The 21,485-nt window shown below is 41.7% G+C and overlaps 2 protein-coding genes and 1 pseudogene across 6 annotated transcripts in view; 2 read left to right on the forward strand and 1 right to left on the reverse strand.

The window, feature by feature from the left end:
• HSD11B1 (hydroxysteroid 11-beta dehydrogenase 1) overlaps positions 1 to 9,958 on the forward strand; it is a 79,502-nt gene extending 69,544 nt beyond the window's left edge. For 4 of the 5 annotated variants that reach the window (XM_077994051.1, XM_077994100.1, XM_077994073.1 and 1 more), the window contains 2 exons: positions 7,793 to 7,936; positions 9,397 to 9,958. In XM_077994051.1, the coding sequence (XP_077850177.1) occupies positions 7,793 to 7,936; positions 9,397 to 9,614 (362 nt within the window). In that variant the 3' untranslated portion in view covers positions 9,615 to 9,958. The remainder of the gene's footprint in view (positions 1 to 7,792; positions 7,937 to 9,396) is intronic. The other variant, NM_001195425.1, reaches the window with a different exon arrangement.
• The window catches only part of LAMB3 (laminin subunit beta 3), a 135,160-nt gene extending 117,518 nt beyond the window's left edge, over positions 1 to 17,642 (reverse strand). The window contains exon 1 of the mRNA XM_077937086.1: positions 17,477 to 17,642. The gene's annotated coding sequence lies outside the window, so the exon portion shown is untranslated. The remainder of the gene's footprint in view (positions 1 to 17,476) is intronic.
• Positions 17,643 to 19,383: 1,741 nt separating this feature from the next.
• LOC717553 (adenosine receptor A2b pseudogene) lies at positions 19,384 to 20,362 on the forward strand (annotated as a pseudogene).
• The last annotated feature ends 1,123 nt before the right edge of the window (positions 20,363 to 21,485 follow it).

A 21,485-nucleotide genomic window follows, 5' to 3' on the forward strand; every position in this document is an offset into this window, starting at 1 on the left:
CCCTTTTCAGCTTTCTGAAACTTCTAAATATAGTTTACATAGAGCAGAACGTAGGGATTCCCTCACACAAGCTAATTCGCACTATGTGGAAAAAATGTTTAAGAACAGACTTGTGAATAGAAATAGACTTTAATTAAATGCGCCAAGGTTGTTTGGTACTAGAACCTGGAAGATTTTTCTCTCTTCTCTTCATTTTTTTTCTGCCTTTTTTTTAAAAAAATATATATTCCAGATTTCCTTTAGTGAGCCTAGACTGGTTCGCAATCGTTATCTGCAATTCCAAAATCCAAAAAGGCTATGGGAAAACAAATGGAAACAATAATAAAACTCCAAAAACTAAGGATTTTCTTTGCATAATTAAATCTGCCTAATGAATTTAACCTGAACTGAAGTGAGGCTACGTAAATCCTTCCTTTATCTCAGTATTAACTTTCCGATGTTTTAGTGCAGAAATAATAACATGTTCTCATACAGGTTGCCTCCTCCAACCCTACTGGAGATGCAATGTAATATCTATTATATGCCCATACCACCATCTAAAATCCAAAAATAAATTTAATTTCCATAATACATCTGACTCTAAGAGTTTTGGGTAAGTGTTCATAAGTCTGTACTATTGTAAAAGAATAAATACAATAAACTTTGCTATTAGTTTCCTTGTCTGACTAGCTTCTCACTGTCTATCTAACTCCTGCCTCTAATTTTTGTACAAGCCATTCTTCCACCTCCCTGGTCCTTCATGTACTTCCTTTCATCAAGTAGAATTTACAACCTACCTCCTCCAGGTGGAGTTTCCTGATAGTCCAATATATTTCTTCACCTAAGCATCCAGTTTAGATTTGAAATACATGTTTTCCTTAGTCATGCCAGTTTGGGTTTTAAAGAGACTTAATTCATAATTCAGTGACTGCTCACCCAGCTGTCATTGTGGGACTTTAGCCTCTTCCAAAGACCTCTCTCCATTTCTTCCAGGAGTTCCTAGATGATGTTCAACAAGCTTAGGCCACCATGCCTTTCCTGCCCCACACTCATTCTCAAAATGCACTATGAATGTCATTTATGGATAAAGCCACTCTTTCCTACTGAGCTCTTTAGCACAGTCCTCTACTCCAGAAATAGACTAGAAGAATGGGGTGGGGGGGAGGGCAGAGCTCAAATCCACAGGTTAATGGTCCTTATTTGCACATGGTCCTTATATGCATTGAATTTAAGTACTGGCTTAAACATTTACAGATCAATAGCAGGTCACAAAATCTGAGAGATGTCAACAACAGCTATAGTCATATGTAATTATGTTACAGTGTACCTCATGCATAGTCTTCATAATAAAGGCTAATCATTTTTCAATAGTCTTTGTCCAACCTTATATGCTTGCATAATAGTTCATTTTTTTCACCATCTAAAAGTGGGCAGATCTCAAGATCAAGAGATTAAGACCATTCTGGCCAACACAGTGAGACCCCATCTCCACTAAAAACACAAAAATCAGCCAGGCATGGTGCCACGCGCCTGTAGTCCCAGCTACTCAGGAGTCCGATGCAAGAGAATCACTTGAACCCGGGAGGCATAGATTGCAGTGAGCCAAGATCGCGCCACTGCACTTCAACCTGGCAACAGAATGAGACTCCGTCAAAAAAAAAAAAAAAAAAAAAATTTTTTTTTAGGCTGGGCACAGTGACTCATGCCTATAATTCTAGTACTTTGGGAGGCCAAGGCAGGAGGATCACTTGATGCCAGGGATTTTAGGCCAGCCTGTGCAACATAGTGAGACGTCGTCTCTACAAAAAATAAATTAGCCAAGCGCAGTGGCATGCATCTGTAACCCCAGCAACTCAGGAGGCTGGGGTGGGAGGATGAGCTATGATCTCACCACTGTGCTTTAGCACTTCAGCCTGGGTGGGTGACAGAGTGAGATCCTGTTTCTAATAACAACAACAACAAAAAAAAACTTTTTTAAACCATGCATGCATCCATGTCATGAATTTTTCAGGTGGTCTTCTGACATGTCTGGCTCCTTCACTACTTCTCTCCTTTCTTCTGCTTTCACTTTCTCTCTTCTCTTATTTAACCTCCTTCTCCTACAAAACCATTTAGGATTCTTCTATGTACCTTGAGCATAACCTGAGGCATAATTAAGGATAGGCAATGTGATGCATGAGCTCCATGAGTGGTATAAAAATAACTGCTCTATGAATGCAGACTATGGCTTCACAGGATATCTTGCTTCTGCATCTCTGTTGCCACCTAGACAAACACATTAAATGTCATAGTCAATATCTTTATTGTCATCTAGGGGTGCGTAGTGGGCTGAATGGTGGTCCTCCCCCAAAAGATATGTCCACCTAGATCCTGTGAACGTGATCTTAAGTGGACACATAGAAAGTCCTTGAGGATGTAACTAAGATCTCAAGATGAAATCATCCCAGATTATCTGAGAGGCCCTGAATCCAATGACAAGTGACCTTATAAGAATAGCAAAAGAGACAGATAGAAGAGAAGAAAGTGATGTGAAGATGGAGGCAGAGACTGGAGCTGTCAGCAGAACTCAGCTCCAACTGCCAGCAGACATGAGAAGCTAGAAGAGACAAAAAAGGATTCCTTGCTATAGCTTTTGGAGGAAGCATGGCTGTGCTGATAACTTAGTTTTGGACTTCTGGATTCCAGTACTGTAAAAGAACACATTTCTGTAGTCTTACGCTACCAAGTTTGTGGTAATTTGTTATGGCAGCCCTGGGAAATGAATACAAAGGGACTAGGAATGACTAGCCCTGTCTATTTATGGGTATCCTCATCTGTCAGCTTAGAAGTGAAAATAATACTGCTATTCATAAATTTTGCCTATTTTGGACTCAACTCTCAAAACAGAGAGAATCCTCACCAACGCTCTTCCTGAGTTGGGTTTAACACATGGCTCCTGGAAAACACACATATAAAGAACGGTGGCTTCTGTAGAGGAAGTACCACCTAGTGTTCAAGAGTGTGGGCCACTAGAGTCAAATTTGAATCCTAGTTTGAATCCTGCTTCTCCCACTCATGAACCTTGAAACTTAGAGCATTTATCCTTTAGACTCTAGACTGGCACATAAGAGCTAAATAAATTTCAGAGGTTATTGTGTTTGTTCCATATGCTTGCTTACTTTTGCAGAATACTTGTCTCTGCTTACTTATCCCTCTCCATGGCTGAAAATGGCTATCACAGTCCCAACCTTACATGACCTTTTCATTCAAAATCCAACAGCAGCAATCAGAATCTTTTCGTCACTCTTTCAATTTCTTGAAAGAGAGACCATGATGTGTGTTCAAGCCAGTGTTCACATTCGTGATAACTGGGCCAACCTTTCATGGCTAGAAAGATAAAATCTCTGTGAAGGGGATGAGGGCAGGAAGGCCATGGCAAGCATTTCTAGTACACTGTAGCTTTTCACATTTTATATATTCAAACCTATTTATGTCTTCCTTAATAATATGCGCCTCCAGTTTCATGCTTTAAAAGGTATCTCTAACTTTGAGATTAGAAATTCACCCATAGCTTATTTTAGTTTTTTTACTTTTCACATATACTCTGTGATCTAATTTGAATTTATTTATTAGAATGCCGCTTTTTTTCTCCAAGTAACTAGCTATTTGTCCCAACATTATTTTTTGAATAGCTCCTACTTTTCTCACCAATTTGAATACTAATACTGCTAACAATAATAGCATTTTCTGAATGCTTTCTATGTGCCAGAGTTTGTGCTAAGTATATTATATGGGTTACTCCAGCTTGGTTATATTATTATCCACATACTACAGCTAAGAATTGGCATACTTGGGATTCACACCTGGGTCATCTGACTCCAGAACTCATACTTTTAGTTACTATGCTATTCTTATAAGTAATGTGGATCTATTTTTGTCTCAAACAATAAGGAAAATAATTGACATAACTGGAAGTCCAGATGTAGGGCAGGCTTCACAGTTGACTTGGCTGAAGCTCAGTGTCCCCGTGATTCTCTTGGCTCTGCTCTCTTCCATGTGTGGCTTCATCCTCAGGCTGACAATGAGATAGTTGCAGCAATTCCCACCCCCATATCAATGCACAAAAATGTGTCAGAAGAAAAAAAGGATTGCTACTCTCAGAAACTCTTCCAGAAAAACACTAACTTTTTGAGACACTCCAACAAAATTTTCTTCAAGTCTCATTGGTCCAAAATGAGCCACATGGCCATTCCTGTATCAATCATGAGTAAGAAGAATGGGATAAAATAGATTACATAAGCTCACACCTACAGTTAGGAATTATGTCAGCCTTCTTTTGGCACATGGGCTGCATAGAAGTGGGGATAACTATCAATAAAAAGTAAGTTCAGCTGTCAGATACAGAAAACCTAAAATAATAGTGGACTCAATAAGCTAGAATTTAGGCTGGGCATGGTGGCCCATGCCTGTAATTCCAACACTTTGGAAGGCCAAGGCAGGTGGATCACTTGAGGTCAGGAGTTCAAGACCAGCCTGGCGAACATGGCGAAATCCTGTTTCTACTAAAAATACAAAAATTAGCTGGGTTTGGTAGCTCACACCTGTAATCCCAGCTACTCAGGAGGTTGAGGCAGGAGAATCACTTGAACTTGGGAGGCAGAAGTTGCAGTGAACCAAGATCATGCCATTGCACTCCAGTCTGGGCAACAGGGCAAGACTGCCTCAGAAAAACAAAACAAAACAAAATACCAGTAAGTTAAAATTTAAATCAGGTCTGAAGGTAGGCAGTATAGGGCCAGTAGAGTATGACAGCTCCATGGTCACCAAGGTTCCTTCCTTCTATATAAACTATCTAAATGTTTTGCCATCCTCAACATGTGGCTTCTACCTCATGGTCCAAGATAGGTCTGGAGTCACAGTCATTACATCCACCTTCAGACACCAATAAGGACAAAGGAGTGGGAAGGAGAGACTGGCTTCTCCCTTTAAGGATGTGTCCCAACATTGAAACCAAAACTAAAGATACAACAAAAAAGAGAAAACCACAGGCCAATATCCCTGATGAACACAGATGCAAAAATCCTCAACAAAATACTAGCAAACAGAACTCAACAACATTTTAAAGGATCATTCATCATGACCAAGTAGGATTCATCTCCAAGATGCAAGGATGGTTTAATATAAGCAAATCAATAAATGTGATACATCGCATCAATAGAATCAAAGACAAAAACTGTATGATCATTTCAGTAGATAATGAAAAAGCATTTGGTAAAATGCAACATCCCTTCATGATAAAAACCCTCAACAAATTGGGTATAGAAGGGATATACCTCAACATGATAAAGGCCATATATGACAAATCTATAGCTAATATCTTACTGAACAAGGAAAAATTGAAAGCCTTTCCACTAAGATTTGGAACAAGAGAATGATGCCAACTTTCACCACTTTTATTCAACATAGTACTGGAAGTTCTAGCCAGAGCACTCAGACAAGAGAAAGAAATAAAGGGCATCCAAGTTGGAAAGAAAGAAGTCAAAAACCTCACTGCAACTTAAAGAGAGATTCCTTCTTCTCAGGTAATAGTTTAGGCCTGGTTTTGGTGGACTTACATGATGTCTTCAATAATCCAAGGTCATTCCACATTTCTGTTCCACCATAATTAACATTAGCTTTTCCTATAGTTCACAAACTGACTGCTACAATTCTAGCCATCATATCGGAGGTTCATTAGGAGGAAAGGAGAAAGGCAAAATGTAAAAGTTGCATGCCACCTGAATCCATCTAATTTATCAGGAAATCAATATCTTTCCTAGAAAACTCATCTGTTAGATTTCTCATTGGCCAGAACTATTACGTCGCATGGCTTATTAGGGCAAGGAAATCTCAGGGAGATGAGATTTGCACAATGGAAATGTAATAATAATGAATTTTAAAATGATTACATTGCTGTCCTGAACAAAATCAGACTCTATTATTAAAGAAGGAGGAATGGATATTGAGTAGATTACACTGTTTACTATAATTTTCCATCTAGAATATTTTTTGCTATATGATATAAAACAAACATAATTTTTTCTAATTAGTTAACCACCTTTCTCAGCATCTTTATTAAATAACCCATCCTTTCTTCATTGGTTTGACATACAACATATTATATTTGAAACATATAGAAATTCCAATTCTGATAACTGCAGAGTGGCACCTGAAAGACCATCCTTCCCCAGATTACAACTATAAACTTTTGACAAAATATCGACAACAACCATTGAAAGCACTGGAGATTAACCAAGAGCAGATAGAAAATGGAGGGTTATTGACACTTGGAAGAAGGAAATGACAGTAGGCGAATTTCCCACTTGTATAGCTTTATGCCTAAGGGCAGCCCCAATCAGTGCCATATCTGGGATAGAAACCTGCCATCTTGCCAACATGAATAGCTAGAAGGAAGAGGTTGGGGTTACCGTAACAGCTGGAATGTAAAGGGGGATATGCTGGAAAGGAGAGTCACAGTGGAGAAACACTGAATCCTATACATAAGCTCTGTCCAAATCTCTAGTTGTTCTCTGAACAATGCATGGGCAATGCAGAAATCAGGCAGCCAAGTTAAGATTCAAATAATTGAAAAGAGATTTCAGCTGATACTTATTACAAGAGACAGCGTTTCACCCAAGTTAACTGGTCACTTAAAAAAAAAAAATCAACACTCTTTGGAGGAATGTGACAGAATCCAGGCACCCTGCAATGTATCATTCACAATATCCAGGATACAATGAAAAATTAACACCCATACAAGAATAGTAAATATGACCTATACTTAGGAGGAAAGGAAATCAATAAAGATCAATCTTAAAATTACCCAAACTCTGGAATTAGCAGACAATTGATTTTAAAGTAATTGCTATAACAATGCTCGGTAAAGACTGTAGGGTCTCAGGTCACTTCTACTCTCCCCTCCTAAAAAGGGTATTAATAATATTTTATCCTATTAGGCATATGTTCATATATCCTTCAAAAAACTTGAGTGAGAATTAAGCAGTCTGGTGAACTTTTTTTTTTTTTTAAGTGGTTTTGGGTAGAAAAGCAAACACAGGATTTTTTTGTTTGTTTTTTTTGAGATGGAGTCTCTGTCACCCAGGCTTCTGTGTGGTGGCACGATCTCAGCTCACTGCAACCTCCGACTCCCAAATTCAAGTGATTCACCGGCCTCAGCCTCCTGAGTAGATAGGACTACAGGGGTGCGCCCAGCTAATTTTTGTATTTTTAGTAGAGATGGAGTTTCACCATGTTAGTCAGGCTGGTCTCGAACTCCTGACCTCAAGTGATCTGCCCACCTCGGCCTCTCAAAGTGCTGGGATTATAGGTGTGAGCCACCGCACCTGGCCAGGACAGTGTTTTTTTAAATCCCTTTGTAAGGAAAGTAAAACATACCCTTTCCATTGTCAACAGGTCACTGAGTTGGCAGAGATCACTTGTCAAACTCTTGGATCCCCAGCACTTGGTTCAGAGGTGGAAGAGTTAGCAGCTGTGGAATTACATGGCTCTTTTGTAGCCTCGCTTGTTTATCACCTTTACTAAAACCCTAAACAGTCCCTCTTCAATGAAGGCTGTCCTGTAGCCCAATCCCACCCCATGCCTTCGAGACCTTAATGTTTTTCTTTTCAAAATTCAATACAGCAGTATAATTTCCATGGGGAATATAGAGAAACTAAGACTCAAAGGGGTAAAAGGACACCATAGGAGTTACAAAGACTACTACAGATAAAGATCAGCTCTGTCAGAAGCTGAAATGGGCCGCCTTATTAACCCATTTCTTTAATCTATCATCTAGGGAAAGTGGCTTATCCAATGGTTGCTGCCTATTCTGCAAGCAAGTTTGCTTTGGATGGGTTCTTCTCCTCCATCAGAAAGGAATATTCAGTGGCCAAGGTCAATGTATCAATCACTCTCTGTGTTCTTGGCCTCATAGACACAGGTAAGGTCAAGACTTCGAATAATTACCTGCAGATGAACTGTCTGCCTTACCATTGTGGTTAAACAAAGGTGCTGAACTCCCCGACTCCTTTAGTGCATGTGTAATGCACTAAAAACGAACCAATGCAGAAAGCACTAGCTGTCTCATTTAAAGGCATTTCTGTCACCAGTGGAGGCTCTGTCTATTCTTTGAATCTCCTTTCCATTTTGATTACCAAGGTGGCTGGGTGTCACTACATTCATCACTTAACCCTTTGCTGAACACCTTATGTCCTCATGGACACTCAATGACCATTACGCTCCTATATGAGACTTATCAAATACAAGTTTGTGTTTCTTAAAAGCATCACCAGTAATAAGACACACTGGTATCATGAACTCTTTGATGTGATGTGCTGAGAAGGACACAACATCATTTTTGTAGTGTTCTTGCCAAAATACATGACCCTACTCCAATCATAAGAGAACAATGAACAAACCCAAATCAAGGAACATTTTATAAACATTTGGTCAGTATTCTTCAAAAGTGTCAAGGCCATGAGATACAAGGAAAGGCTGAAGAACTGTCACAGATTAGAAGAAAGATGGGAAGAAATTACTACTAAGTGGAATCCTGGATAAGATCCAGGAACATAAAAGGAACATTAGTGAAAAAATAAGTTCTGTAGTTTAGTTAATATATTGTATCAATTCTATTATTGTACCTGTCCTAAATGATTGCACAATGGTTATGTGTGATGTTGCAAACAGGGGGAGCAAATGTGGAATATAAGGGGGTACTGCATGTAATTTTTACAACTTTTCTGTTAAGTCCAAATACAAGTTTATCTAAAACATGTGGCAGATATTAAAAGAAAATTCCCTTTGAAGAGTAATTGAGTAGTAGTTAGAGAAGTAAAGAAAGAGACTGAGGCCCAGAGGGAAACAAGAAAGGAATGGAGAGAGAGAGAAGCTGTACAAGATGGACATGAAAACTTGGAAAGAGAGAGAAGTGAAAGTGGTGACAAGGGAGCAAAAGCCTGGATTCTTGAGTATCTCTTCCTTTTATAAGACAGTAAGTCATTATCATACAGCACTCTGGTTTTGCCCACTGGCACTTCCCATTAGCTACTGAGTCATTATGAGACTTCTATCCTCATTCTGCTCCCCCATATTACTTCTCCGCCTCCAACCAAAATACCCAAGAGAGAAGCATGATTCAGATCTCCTGAGTAATCACCTCTAACTGCTCCCATCAATCTCCACCCAGGAAGGCAAGGCCCCTATTAACACTAAGGCCTCTCTTTGCCCAACAGACTCTAACATACCCAGTCTCTCCATGTATTCCCTATAGCGCCTGTAAGGCTTGCAGAGCAAACACTGCCAAAAGCCCCTGACAGCTAAGTGGTTGATGTCTCCAGGCCTTCCATCATGTAGACTGTCCTAGTCGGATAACCCTACTCTTCCCTTGTCATTCTATAGACACAGCCATGAAGGCAGTTTCTGGGATAATCAATATGCAAGCAGCTCCAAAGGAGGAATGTGCCCTTGAGATCATCAAAGGGGGAGCTCTGCGTCAAGAAGAAGTATATTATGACAGCTCACTCTGGACCACTCTTCTGATGAGAAATCCATGCAGGAAGATCCTGGAATTTCTCTACTTACCGAGCTATAATATGGACAGATTCACAAAAAACTAGGAACTCCCTGAGGGCTGGGCATGCTGAGGGATTTTGGGACTGTTCTGTCTCATATTTATCTGAGCTCTTGTCCATGAAGACATCTTCCCAGAGTATCTCCGGAGACATGAAAGTCATGGGTCACACCTGACAAATGGAAGGAGTTCCTCTAACATTTGCACAATGGAAATGTAATAATAATGAATGTCATGCACCACTGCAGCCAGCAGTTATAAAACTGTTAGTAAACATAGGTATAATTACCAGATAGTTATATTAAATTTATCTCTTATATATAATATGTGATGATTAATACAATATTAATTATAATAAAGGTCACATAAACTTTATAAATTCATAACTGGTAGCTATAACTTGAGCTTATTCAGGATGGTTTCTTTAAAACCATAAACTGTGGTCTGAACTCTTTATCTGTTCCTGAGTGGAAGAAATCACCCTAATCTTTGTTTGGTGGGGAATATGGTGTCTTTATCTTTTCTGTATATTTCTGATATTCTTCATATTATTGCATATTGCTCCTCTGGGAAAGAAGACACCTAGGCCTAAGGAACTAGGGCAAACCCAGGGAAATGGAGGTCCCAGAAACTTGAGCCACAGACCCAATGGCCCATTTACTGCTCTCAGAGGACATCAAGCATCTGTATGTTACATGTGAACACTAAACTCTACATTGGAAGTTTGGAGAGGGAGAGTTGGAGTTCAAATCCTGCCACTCACTCATTTAGACATTTATTCATTCAACAAATATTTAGTAAGCACTTATTAGGCATCACCTAACTACGATTAAATGGGAAACAAAACATCAGCAAGATGAACAACTCACCAAAGCCCTATATTGATCAGGGCCCAAGAAGTAAGAGATGACACCCTCAAATTGGGTAATTTTTGTAGCATTTAAGAAAAAAAGGGACAAGGCATAGGGAAATCACAAAAGATAGTGATATCTCAGGGTTAGTTGCAGCTGTTTCCATCCTAAGGCCCACAGGGACAAGAGAAGGGACCTGTTACACAAACTCTGAGATGTGAAGACCTGTGTGGAGAGTACCACATGGCAGGAGCTGTGACATTTAGTTAAGAGATGCAGCCAGCCAGCCAGGTGCTGTGGCTCACGCCTCTAATCCTAGCACTTTGGGAGGCTGAGGTGGGTGGATCACCAGGTCAAAAGGTTCAGACCATCCTGGCCAACGTAGTGGAACCCCATCTCTACTAAAAATAAAAAAATTAGTTGGGTGTGGTGGTGTGCGCCTATAGTCCCAGCTACATGGGAAGCTGAGCCAGGAGAATTGCTTGAACCTGGGGGGCGGAGGTTGCAGTGAGCTGAGATTGTGCCACTGCACTCCAGCCTGGCAACAGAGCGAGACTCCATCCCAAAAAAAAAAAAAAAGAGAGAGAGAGATGCAGCCAGCCCACCAAGGATTGTGAAGCAGGTATCTAGGGGAACAAACACTCCAGCCCCACCTCACACTCTTCCCTCCCTCTGATCTCTGGCCAGTGTTTCGCATTAGCTGAACAGAGGGGCAAGGGAGCAGATAGGTATAGACCATACAGGTCAGCTTCCCCATGTACAGAGCAGATGGAAAAGGGTAACGAGTGTTCTGGAGAGATGAGTGGGGTATATCCATCAGGAACTGCAACACTCCCAAACATACAGCTTCCAGGGTAAGTAATGCTGGGACATGAGACACATGCCTAAAAGTGCAGGGGAAATTTTCTTTTCCCACCTCTGAATCTAAATGGCTGGGCAGCAGAACATATTGGAATCTATTGAGCCTACCAGCCCCATGGACAAAGGGCTGGATCTGAGCATGCTAATACGGCTGCACTTTTCTTAGAGGTCCTTCCAAGGCTATGCTCAGTGCAAGGGAGCAGGAGAGACCTGGCTGCATCCATGTGCAAAACAAAACGAAACAAAAAGGGCCAAAAAATGTAGTCTGGTTTCTGACATGAAATGCACCCACACTTGCAACGTGGCCTAATAAATGTCTTGGTTTCTGATCAATCAGATTAACACCCTTCAGTCTCTTGTAGAAATGAGACTCCTTCTTCACAGTGAGATGAAGTGCAGTAATTCCTTTACTCAAGGGTAGAGATAATATTAAAGCTGAGTTAGAATTTGCTTGGGGGGAGGTTAAACTTCTTTCTAAATGAGACTTTCTTCAGAATCCAAAGGGGAAGATCTGAAAAAGTAGGTCTGAGAACTGAAACCATCTACACCCATATAGCTTATTATCTTCATTAACACGATTTCAACATTCCATTCTCTTATCAGCATGACTTTACTATTCCAAGAAACTCTTGTCCACTAAGATAAATGTTGCAAACCCATTTAAAAGTGCTGAACTTTTCAATAGATAGCATCAAATAACTGCTACTCTTTAAGACTGCTTGGAACCTTTAGTTCCAAACCCCAGTTTCACTGTGCTCACCAGTCTCCAACTATGGCATCACGATCCTTATCCAATTGAAATAAAGTCACCATGCTGAAGTCTCACATTAACCTAGACTTCAAAGCCCCATAAAGACCCTGACTTTACCCTCTCCACTCTCAGAGTCTACTAAGACTCCATCAAGACTCCAGCTTTGCCTTATCAACAGGTTGTTTGGTGGTCTTTTTAGGGAGCCAGCAATCAACAAGTCCTTCCTAAGAGATTCTCTCAAGGGTCCTCATCCAGTTCCTAACCTGGCTCCCCTGCCCCTTAAATATCTGCCCATCTCTCAGGAGTGGCAGGGGTTCCAGCAGCTGGAGCCAAGTTCCAATTTCAGTGGCACCAGCAGTACAATAACCCTTGTCTTTGGACTAGTTCCACTTAAAAGAACCTAGCCTTCCTAGCTCACTTTATCACGAGCTCAAAAATATACATCCAAGGATGTCCATTTTCACATCCTATGTGAAATCCAGATGTGCATCACTCACTTCTCACCCACATTAACACAAAAATTCAGCATCTCTTGTAGGTTCCAAAAGTAATTATATTCTCACTGAAAGTATAAGTAAGCAAGGTAGCATATCTCAGAGGGGAGAAGGAAGACTAAGTTTACATTCATTCAGCGTACATCCTTTTTTTTTTTTTTTTTTTTTTTTTTTTTTTTTTTTGAGACACGGTCTTGCTCTGTCACCCAAGCTGGAGTGCAGTGGTGTGATCATGGCTCTACTACAGCCTCGAACTCCTGGGCTCTAGCAATCCCCTGGCCTCAGTCTCCCAAGGAGCTAGGACTACAGGCATGTGCCACCATGCCTGGCTGGTATTTTAAAAATTGTTTTTAGTAGAGATGAGATCTTGTTATGTTGCCCAGATTGATCTCAAACTCCAGAGCTCAAACAGTCTTCCCACTTCAGCCTCCCAGTGTGCTGGGATTACAGGCATGAGCCACTACGCCCAGCCCGGTGTGCATCATTTAACTCAAAAGATCCCCCTTGGCCATGTTGCCCTCAAAGTGCTTCCTCTAGGCTTCCCCTCTTAATCTGACTTTGACCCCCAGAGAATCCAGCCTCCAGCCTCCTTCTTCTCCCTCGTATATTTATGCACAGTTGATTCTGACTCTAACTTGAATGTCTTTTTTAACAAAAATAGTCTCTTCCCACAAAGAAATTCCTTCACCAAATATTACATTGGTAGGAGCCAAGACAATTGAAAACAACCTTAATGTCTACCCATGGGGAAATGTTTAAATTATAGGAATTAAATTCAATATTATGAAATCACTGTGTCATGGTAACAAGGGATCAAGTCGATTTATATGTACATCCATGGAAGGAATTCCAAGGCATACTGTTAAGTGTGTAAAACAAGTTGCTTACAAAGATGCATAATATAATTCCACTTATGTTAATAAGTTACATACACACACTCATGGAATGAGGATGTGTGGATTCCATGTGAATGGAATGGGGAAGCTAACTAGCATAAGGCACGATTGTAAGACCTGAGAAAATTAGGGACAGCTTTCTTCCAAGGAATACACCTGTGATTCTCAAACTGGCAGTGTTGTGAGTTGAGCTGTGTACCCCAAAAAGACATATTAAAGCGCTAATCCCTAATACCTAATACTTCAGAACATAATTTTATGTGGAAATAGATCATTCCAGATATAATTACTTAGGTGAAGAGAAGGCTGCACTGGATTCAGGTGAGCAGTATGACTAGTGTCATTTTAAGAAGAAGGCCACATAAAGGCAGAGACACACAGGGGCAACACCTTGTGATGACAGAGGCAACACCTTGTGATGACAGAGGCAGAGATGCAAGTGATGCAGCTGCAGGCCAAAGGACACCAAGGCTTGAAAACCCCTATCAGGAGGCAAGAAGAGGCAAGGAAGCACTCTCCCCTACAGGCTGCAGTAGAAGTGTGGCCCTCTCAACAACTTGATTTCAGTATTCCAGCCCCCAGGACTGTGAATCAATAAATTTCTATTGTTTTAAGTCACTGCGTTTGTGGTCCTTTCTTTGGCAGCCTTTGGAACCTAATACAGGAAGTACTTTCTTTGGCAGCCCTAGGAACTTAATCCCTGTATTAGGGATCCTTAATACAGGGATATGTACCCCTTGCCTTGCTTCTCTTGGTGGCCCAAGATTATGATGTTATCATAATGTTATGATTATAATATTATCATCATCTTGGGCCACCAAGAGAAGCAAGGCAAGGGGTACATATCCCTTGACTCAGAATTTTACTTCTAGGAATCCTGACATACAAATGTGATGTAATTAAAACAGAATCAAGTCATACCTCCATCAAAACCCATAATTATCCCATTTCATTCTAAGTAAAGGCCAAAGTCCTTACAGAGACCTAAAAATCTTACATGATCTGGGTCCTCATTGGCTCTGAGATGGCATCTCCTTCTCTTCTCCCTCATTGCTCAAGCACTCCAAGAGGCCTCACTTGGCCTCCTATCTATTCCAGAACATGCCAAATATGCTTCTACTTCTCCATACCACATGGCCAGCTGCCTTACTTCCTTCAGATTCATTCAAAAAGTTGCCTTTTCATGGGCTAAGGACATGAATAGACAATTCTCAAAAGAAGACATACAAATGGCCAACAAATATGTGAATAAAATGTTCAACATCAGCCAGGCATAGTGTCACATCTGTAATCCCAGCACTTTGGGAGGCTGAGTTGGGTAGATCACCTGAGGTCAAGAGTTCAAGACCAGCCTGGCCAACATGGTGAAACCTCATCTCTACCAAAAATACAAGAATTAGCCAAGCATGGTGGCGGCACCTGTAATCCCAACTACTCAGTGGGCTGAGGCAGGAGAATCACTTGAACCTGGGAGGCGGAGGTTGCAGTGAGCCGAGATTGTGCCACTGCACTCCAGCCTGGGCAACAGAGCAAGACTCTGTCTCAAAAAAAAGAAAAAGAAAAAATGCTCAACATCTCTAATGATCAGGGAAATGCAAATCAAAACCACAATGTGATACCACCTTACTCCCACAAGAATGGCTATAATAGAAAAAAAATCGAAAAATTATGCATGTGGTGAACAGTGAACACTTCTACACTGCTGGTGGGAATATAGCCTAGTGCAATCACTATGGAAAACAGTGTGGAGATTCCTTAAAGAACTAAAAGTAGAACTACCATTTGATCCAGCAATTCTACTACTGGATGTCTACCCAGAGGAAAATAAGTCATTATACAAAAAATGATATCTGCACATGCATGTTTGTAGCAACACAACTCACAATTGCAAAAATGTGGAACCAACCCAAATGCCCATCATTCAATGAGTGGATAAAGAAACTGTGATATATATATATACATATATATACACACACACACACAATGGAATACTACTCATCCTTCAGAAGGAATGAATTAATGGCATTCACAGGAACTTGGATGAAATTGGAGACTATTATTCTAAGTGAAGTAACTCAGGAATGGAAAACCAAACATCGTATGTTCTCTCATAAGTGGGAGCTAAGCTATGAGGATACAAAGGCATTAGAATGACACAACAGACTTTGGGGGCTCAGGGGAATAGGGCAGGAAGGGGGTGAGGGATAAAAGACTACAAATTGGGTGCAATGTATACTGCTCAGGTGATGGGTGCACCAAAATCTCACAAATCACCACTGAAGAACTTACTCATATAACCAAACACCACCTGTTCCCCAATGACCTATGGAAATTAAAAAAAAAAAATTTAAGTTACCTTTTCAATGAAGCATTTCTTAGCCACCCTAAATAAAATTTCAAACCCACCCTGAAATGTTCTTTCTGTTTTGTTTTTTAAGACAGGGTCTCGCTCTGTCACCCAGGCTGGAGTGCCATGGCATGATCACAGTTCACTGTAACCTCTACCTCCTGAGCTCAAGCAATCCTCCCACCTCAGCCTCCAGAGAGATGGGACCACAGGCATGTGCCATCATGCCCAGCTAATTTTTGTATTTTTTGTAGAGACAGAGTTTTGCCATGTTTCCCAGATTGGTCTCAAACTCGTAAACTCAAGCGATCTACCCTCCTTGGCCTCCCAAAGTGCTGGGATTACAGGCATGAGCCACCATGCCGGCCTACCCTGAAATTTTATGTCTGCCTTCCATGCTTCTTTTTTCTCCTTAATACTTATTATTATCTATATTGTTGGTCATTTGTCTTGTTTATTATCTACCCTTGTCCCAGTTACTGTGGTGACATAACAAATCATCCCAAAACTCAGTGGCTTAAAACATAAAACAACATTCGCTTCGCTCGCAAATCTGTAGTCTGAGCAGGCTCAACAGGGATAGTTAATTTCTGCTCCACTCAGTAAGACTGGGTGGCTCAAAGGTCAGGAACTAGAATCACCTAAAAGCGTGATTGTGCCTGCCCTGGGAAGGCATGAACAGCTGGACTCTGCAACAGGTAGGGCACCTTAGGTGCCTGGCTCCTTGGGCAGCTGGAGCCAAGCAGGGAGGGCACAGCGGGAGTCTCTCTCATCTTTGTGTGGTCTTCCACATGGTCACTTGGAATGGCAGCTTCAGGGTTGCCAGACTGCTTGGAGGACTTGAGATCTCCAAAGGCAAGTGTCCCAAGAGAAAGAGCCAGGCAGAAGCTATATTGCCTTTTAGGACTGACCATACACTTTTGGTTGAAGCAGTTCTGAAGATGCACCTCTTTTCAAGGAAAGGGAATATAGACCCCACCTGTTGATGGAGGAGTGTCACTGTCACATTGTAAGAGGAGCATGTGGGATGGATGGGCTAAAAACTGCTGCAGCCATCTTCAGAAAGCACCATCTGCCTCACTCCCGCTGCTAGAATGTTGGTTTCATGAGGACAGGAGTTTTTTCTGTTTAGTTCAGTGTACCCCCAGCACCTCGAGGAGCACCTGGCACATACGTGCGGGCCAGAGAAGATCATGAGGTATCTAGATACAAGTGATAAACTGTTTTCCCAGATCCAGAATCAGGAGATTCTGAGAGTAACATAAACACAGCGAGAAGGCAGGTTTGCAGGAGTCAAGGCCCTGCAGATTGTCAAAAGGACAGGAGTGGGAAGGCTGAATAGGAGGTGAGGAAATGAGTGCAGAGACAGAAACACGATCAGGTGACAAATTGATAGCTAAAGTCAAGTTAAAATTAGTTTTTGCCTTTAGTCTGAACATGTAAGAGTTCTCCTTAGGCCCAAAGATATTGTAAGGTTTCAGCCTGTGTTCAGGATAAAGCAGCCTTTCTGATTCTGCTCATTTTGGGCTTACTCACCCCTCCATAGCATTAGGGGAGTAGAAGATATGAAAACTAATAGCCAGTATCTATGAGTTAATATTAAACTAAACCTTTGGTCTCTTCCAGGGCCGTGCTGAGAAATGTTTAACGACTAACTCTCCAGAAAAAGAAGAAACAAAGCCTTAATTTGCTGATTGGTAGCATTTACCTGTATCTATGATGTAAAGACTCTCACTGTGGCCAACATCGAGTCACCAAAAGGACATCACTGCATGTGTATTGGGAAGAGATGGGCACCCCCGGCTCTCTCAAGCCTGTGTACTGGCTCCAGCACATCATCATGACTTTCACTTTCCACATTCCTGACAGAATTCGTTATTCTCAAGGAGACAGTTCACTCTCTCCTCCTCCAGGACTTGAAATCAAACTCTGATAACACGAGTCAAATCGGCATTTTTTTTTTTTCTGTCAGTAAGCGTGGCCAAGCTGACTAGCAGTGACAAGACATCTACATTCTATAATACCATTGCCAGGGAAGGAGAGGCAGCAAGGGCTCCTGAAGACATGGGATGCTCACACTCTTCCATTCTAAGGGCATCAACATCCTGCATGAAGTCAACAGCCTCGACCGAAGTGTCAGGGAGCCCTGTAGTCATGACTTTCAAGTTTTTTAGCACTGCATTCCCCTGGGAGCAATAGAAAATCCAACTATCTGACAGTGGCTGGCTGAATCAGGCAGAGATTTATTTTCCTCTCCTAACAAAAAGTCTGGGTGGAGCCGACTAGGGCCTTTGGGGACCTGGGCTCCTTCTGTCTTTGCACTCAGCTCTCCATCCTCCTCCTTGATGCTGGGTATTCACAAGACAGTGGTCCCACCCTCAGCATCACTCAGTGTTTCCGGCAAGAGAAGAAGGAAGGTGAAGGGTACAGGATGCACACCAGCTGACTCCGACCCCTGATAATGAGCACACTGGGAAGCCCCATCCAAAGACTTCAGCTTACATCTCACGGCCCACAGCCATGGCGTGTGGCCACTGTTCCCTTCAGGGGAGGCTGAGAAATGGAGCTTTCAACTGGGCACATTGCCACGCCAAACAAAACTGTGGTTCTATTCAGCAACCAATAGTGTTTGTCATAAATATAAATCACCAGAGAAGCAGGGAGATACAGTCAGAGTAGAAGGACACAGGTCCTAAGACGTCAGCCTCCTAACCATGCTGACAGCATCCACTCACACTGACCATTTGCAAGGTCCTACTTGGGCACCACAGCTCTACCTATGCTGGAGGAAATCCCAGGCTTCCCACATCTGTAAATTTCCCTTTGAGAAATTGTGATTCCCTCTCTTCAGTAAAGAATGTCATGAAAAGGCCTAGATATCAGTAGGAGGGAGCACTGAGGAGGAGATCTCAGAGGAGGAGTACACATTGGCACAGGGGACAGACATCCAGGCTGCTCTTCCAGAGATCTCCTTCTCAAGGACAGTTAAGTCCCTCCTCACCAACAAGTCCCTCTCCAGAGCTTCTGTGCTACTATTCTCCACACTGACAGGACCCTGCTCCTTGGTTGGACCACTCCGGGCCAGCATGTGAAAAGCACCCCAGAGTATAGTCCACGGCAAACTTCAAAGGATGGCTGGATCGAAGACTCTCTAGAGCAGCGTTCTCCAAAGCTTTTGATCACATACTTCATTATTAAAACATGATTACACTTAGGGAACTCAAAAGATCCCCAAGTTGAAAAAAAAAATGATTAAACATGTGTGCTTCTAATAGACATATGGTTACTATTTATTTAATATATGCATATAATATTTGCTAGCATAAAACATATGCAAAAATTGAAATCTTAAAAGGACAAACTAAAAATAAATAGAGAGATGCAGCTGGCAGAGGCGTAGTGTGGGCACATACAACTGTCCCACGTGAGGCTCATGGTAGATGAGGCCCTAGTAGATGAGCCATGGGCCCAGGTAGGTGAGGAGCCTGGCTAGCCGGGCCATGCTGCTGGAGGTGCACGGTGCACCCATTCATGGTGCTAGGGCTGGCATGCCAAGTGCACTGCAGTCGTCCACCAAGTGTCCCTGGTGGTGGATGACTGCAGTGTCCCTGATGTGTCCCTGATGTGGCCATGGGGCTATTCACCTTCCCCTTTCCCATCATCATCAGCCTGGGTTCTGCACTGACTTCCACAGCCACCTCTTCCTTGCCCGCTTCATGCCTGTGCTCACACAGAGCTCCATCTTCAGCCTCCTGTCCATGGCCATCAGCAGGTACCTGGCCAGCCACAGTCGGCTCAAGCATAAAAGTTTAGTCACTGGGACCCAAACAAGAGGGGTTACTGCTGTCCTCTGGGTCCTTGCCTTTGGCATTGGACTGACCTCATTCCTGGAGTAGAACAGTAAATATGCTATGTCCAACAACTGCAAGGAGCCCTGGGATGGAACCATGAATGAAAGCTGCTGCCTTGTGAAGTGTCTCTTTTAGAATGCAGTACCCATGAGTTACATGATATATTTCAGTTTTTGGGGGGGTAAGTCCTGTCCCCACTGCTCAAAATGTGGCTGATCTCTATCAAGTTCTTCACAGTTAGTGCATGGAGCTGATGGACCACTCAAGGACCACCCTCCAACGGGAGATCCACACAGCCAAGTTGCTGGCTGTGATGGTGGGGATGTTTGCTCTGTGCTCGTTACCAGTGTGCACCATGGACTGTATCACTCTTTTTCAGCTAGCTCAGGCTAAAGATAAGCCCAAGTGGGCAAGGAAGATGACCATTCTCCTGTCACATGAACATTTGGTTGTCAATCCCATTGTCTATGACCACCAGAACAGAGACTCCTGCTATACTTTTCATAAAATTATTTACAGATATGTTCACTGCTGGACTGATCTCAAGAATGGGAATGGGAAGGTCAGGGCACAGCCTGTTCTCAGTGTGGCCTGTGAAGCAGGCTCTGGCCTCTTCGAGGAGAAGACGTAAATACATAATAAACAATGGGACAGGACATGACTGGCTTATTCTCATTGTAAAAGGTAGCTATACCTCCCAAGTACATGGGCTGCCTCTTTTGAGCACTCCCCTGGAGCTACCATATATCTAGCTAATATATACTTGTTATTAGTAGGCTCCAAGGGTTGACAAATATATTTATGGTTCTATTTGACTGCTCTTACTGTGTTGACGATGTTGACAGCTTGAATGGATTCTAAAAGCATGTTTTGTTTTGTTTTAGAGTCTGCCTCCTTTATGGTAGAAAATGACAAACTATTTTACTGTGAAACACTGTGAACTATTATAATGCAAATATGTTTTAAATTAGAGGCAATGAAACAATAAAAGTTGCCTGTACTAAAAATGTATATTTGTTCCTAAGAAGGCAGCCAGGAAAATTAAAAGTATAATTCTTCAATCAAGAAACTGCCATATTAATTTGAGGAAATGATAGTCTCCTAAGTTCTTAAGTAGAATTGTCATCACATAATAATTTTAAGCTCCATTCTTTTCCATATACAGAAAACTACCCGAGGGGAAGAAATTGGAAGAATGAGATCCCTCTTCTACCAAATTCCCCTTTCTAGAGCTAGGGAGTGAATTTCGCTTCTCTCCAGAGTTCAAGTTTGGCGAAGTTCTTGGAACCTAAAACATGAACATTTCACTAAGTAAAATTATATAATTATGTGTATGTATTAGGTGAAATAAAAATAAAACATTTTAAAAATTAAATTAAATAGAAATTCCAATATTCTGCCCATCCTAGTAGTTCTCCTGCATGTCCCCCTTTGGAGGCTATGGCTCTAAAGTTGTATTAGAGAAAGAAGTCAGCATATGTTATGCTTTTAACTAGTCCTTTGGGACGTGAGTTATGGGACAAATGTTCCCTTGGCTTAGGGCGAGCTCCAATAAGTCAGATACAGAAAGAAAAATATTGCATTATCTCACTTTAAAAAAAAAGAAAAACTTGAATATATAGAAACAGAGAGTAGAAAGGTGGTTGGGGTAGAGGGATGATGGGGAGATAGAGGTCAAAGGGCACAAAGTTTCAGTTATGTAAAATAAATAAGCCTAGAGATCTAATGTACAATATAGGGGCAGCAAAACTCCACCTCCATTCTCAGAGGGTCCTGGCTGAGTCCAAGAATTAAGCTGACATAAGACAGATTAACAGAAGACAAGCAAACAAATTTATTTAATAGAAATTTTACATGGCACAGGAG

The sequence above is a fragment of the Macaca mulatta genome, chromosome 1 (genome assembly GCF_049350105.2).
Source record: "Macaca mulatta isolate MMU2019108-1 chromosome 1, T2T-MMU8v2.0, whole genome shotgun sequence".
NCBI lineage: Eukaryota > Metazoa > Chordata > Mammalia > Primates > Cercopithecidae > Macaca > Macaca mulatta.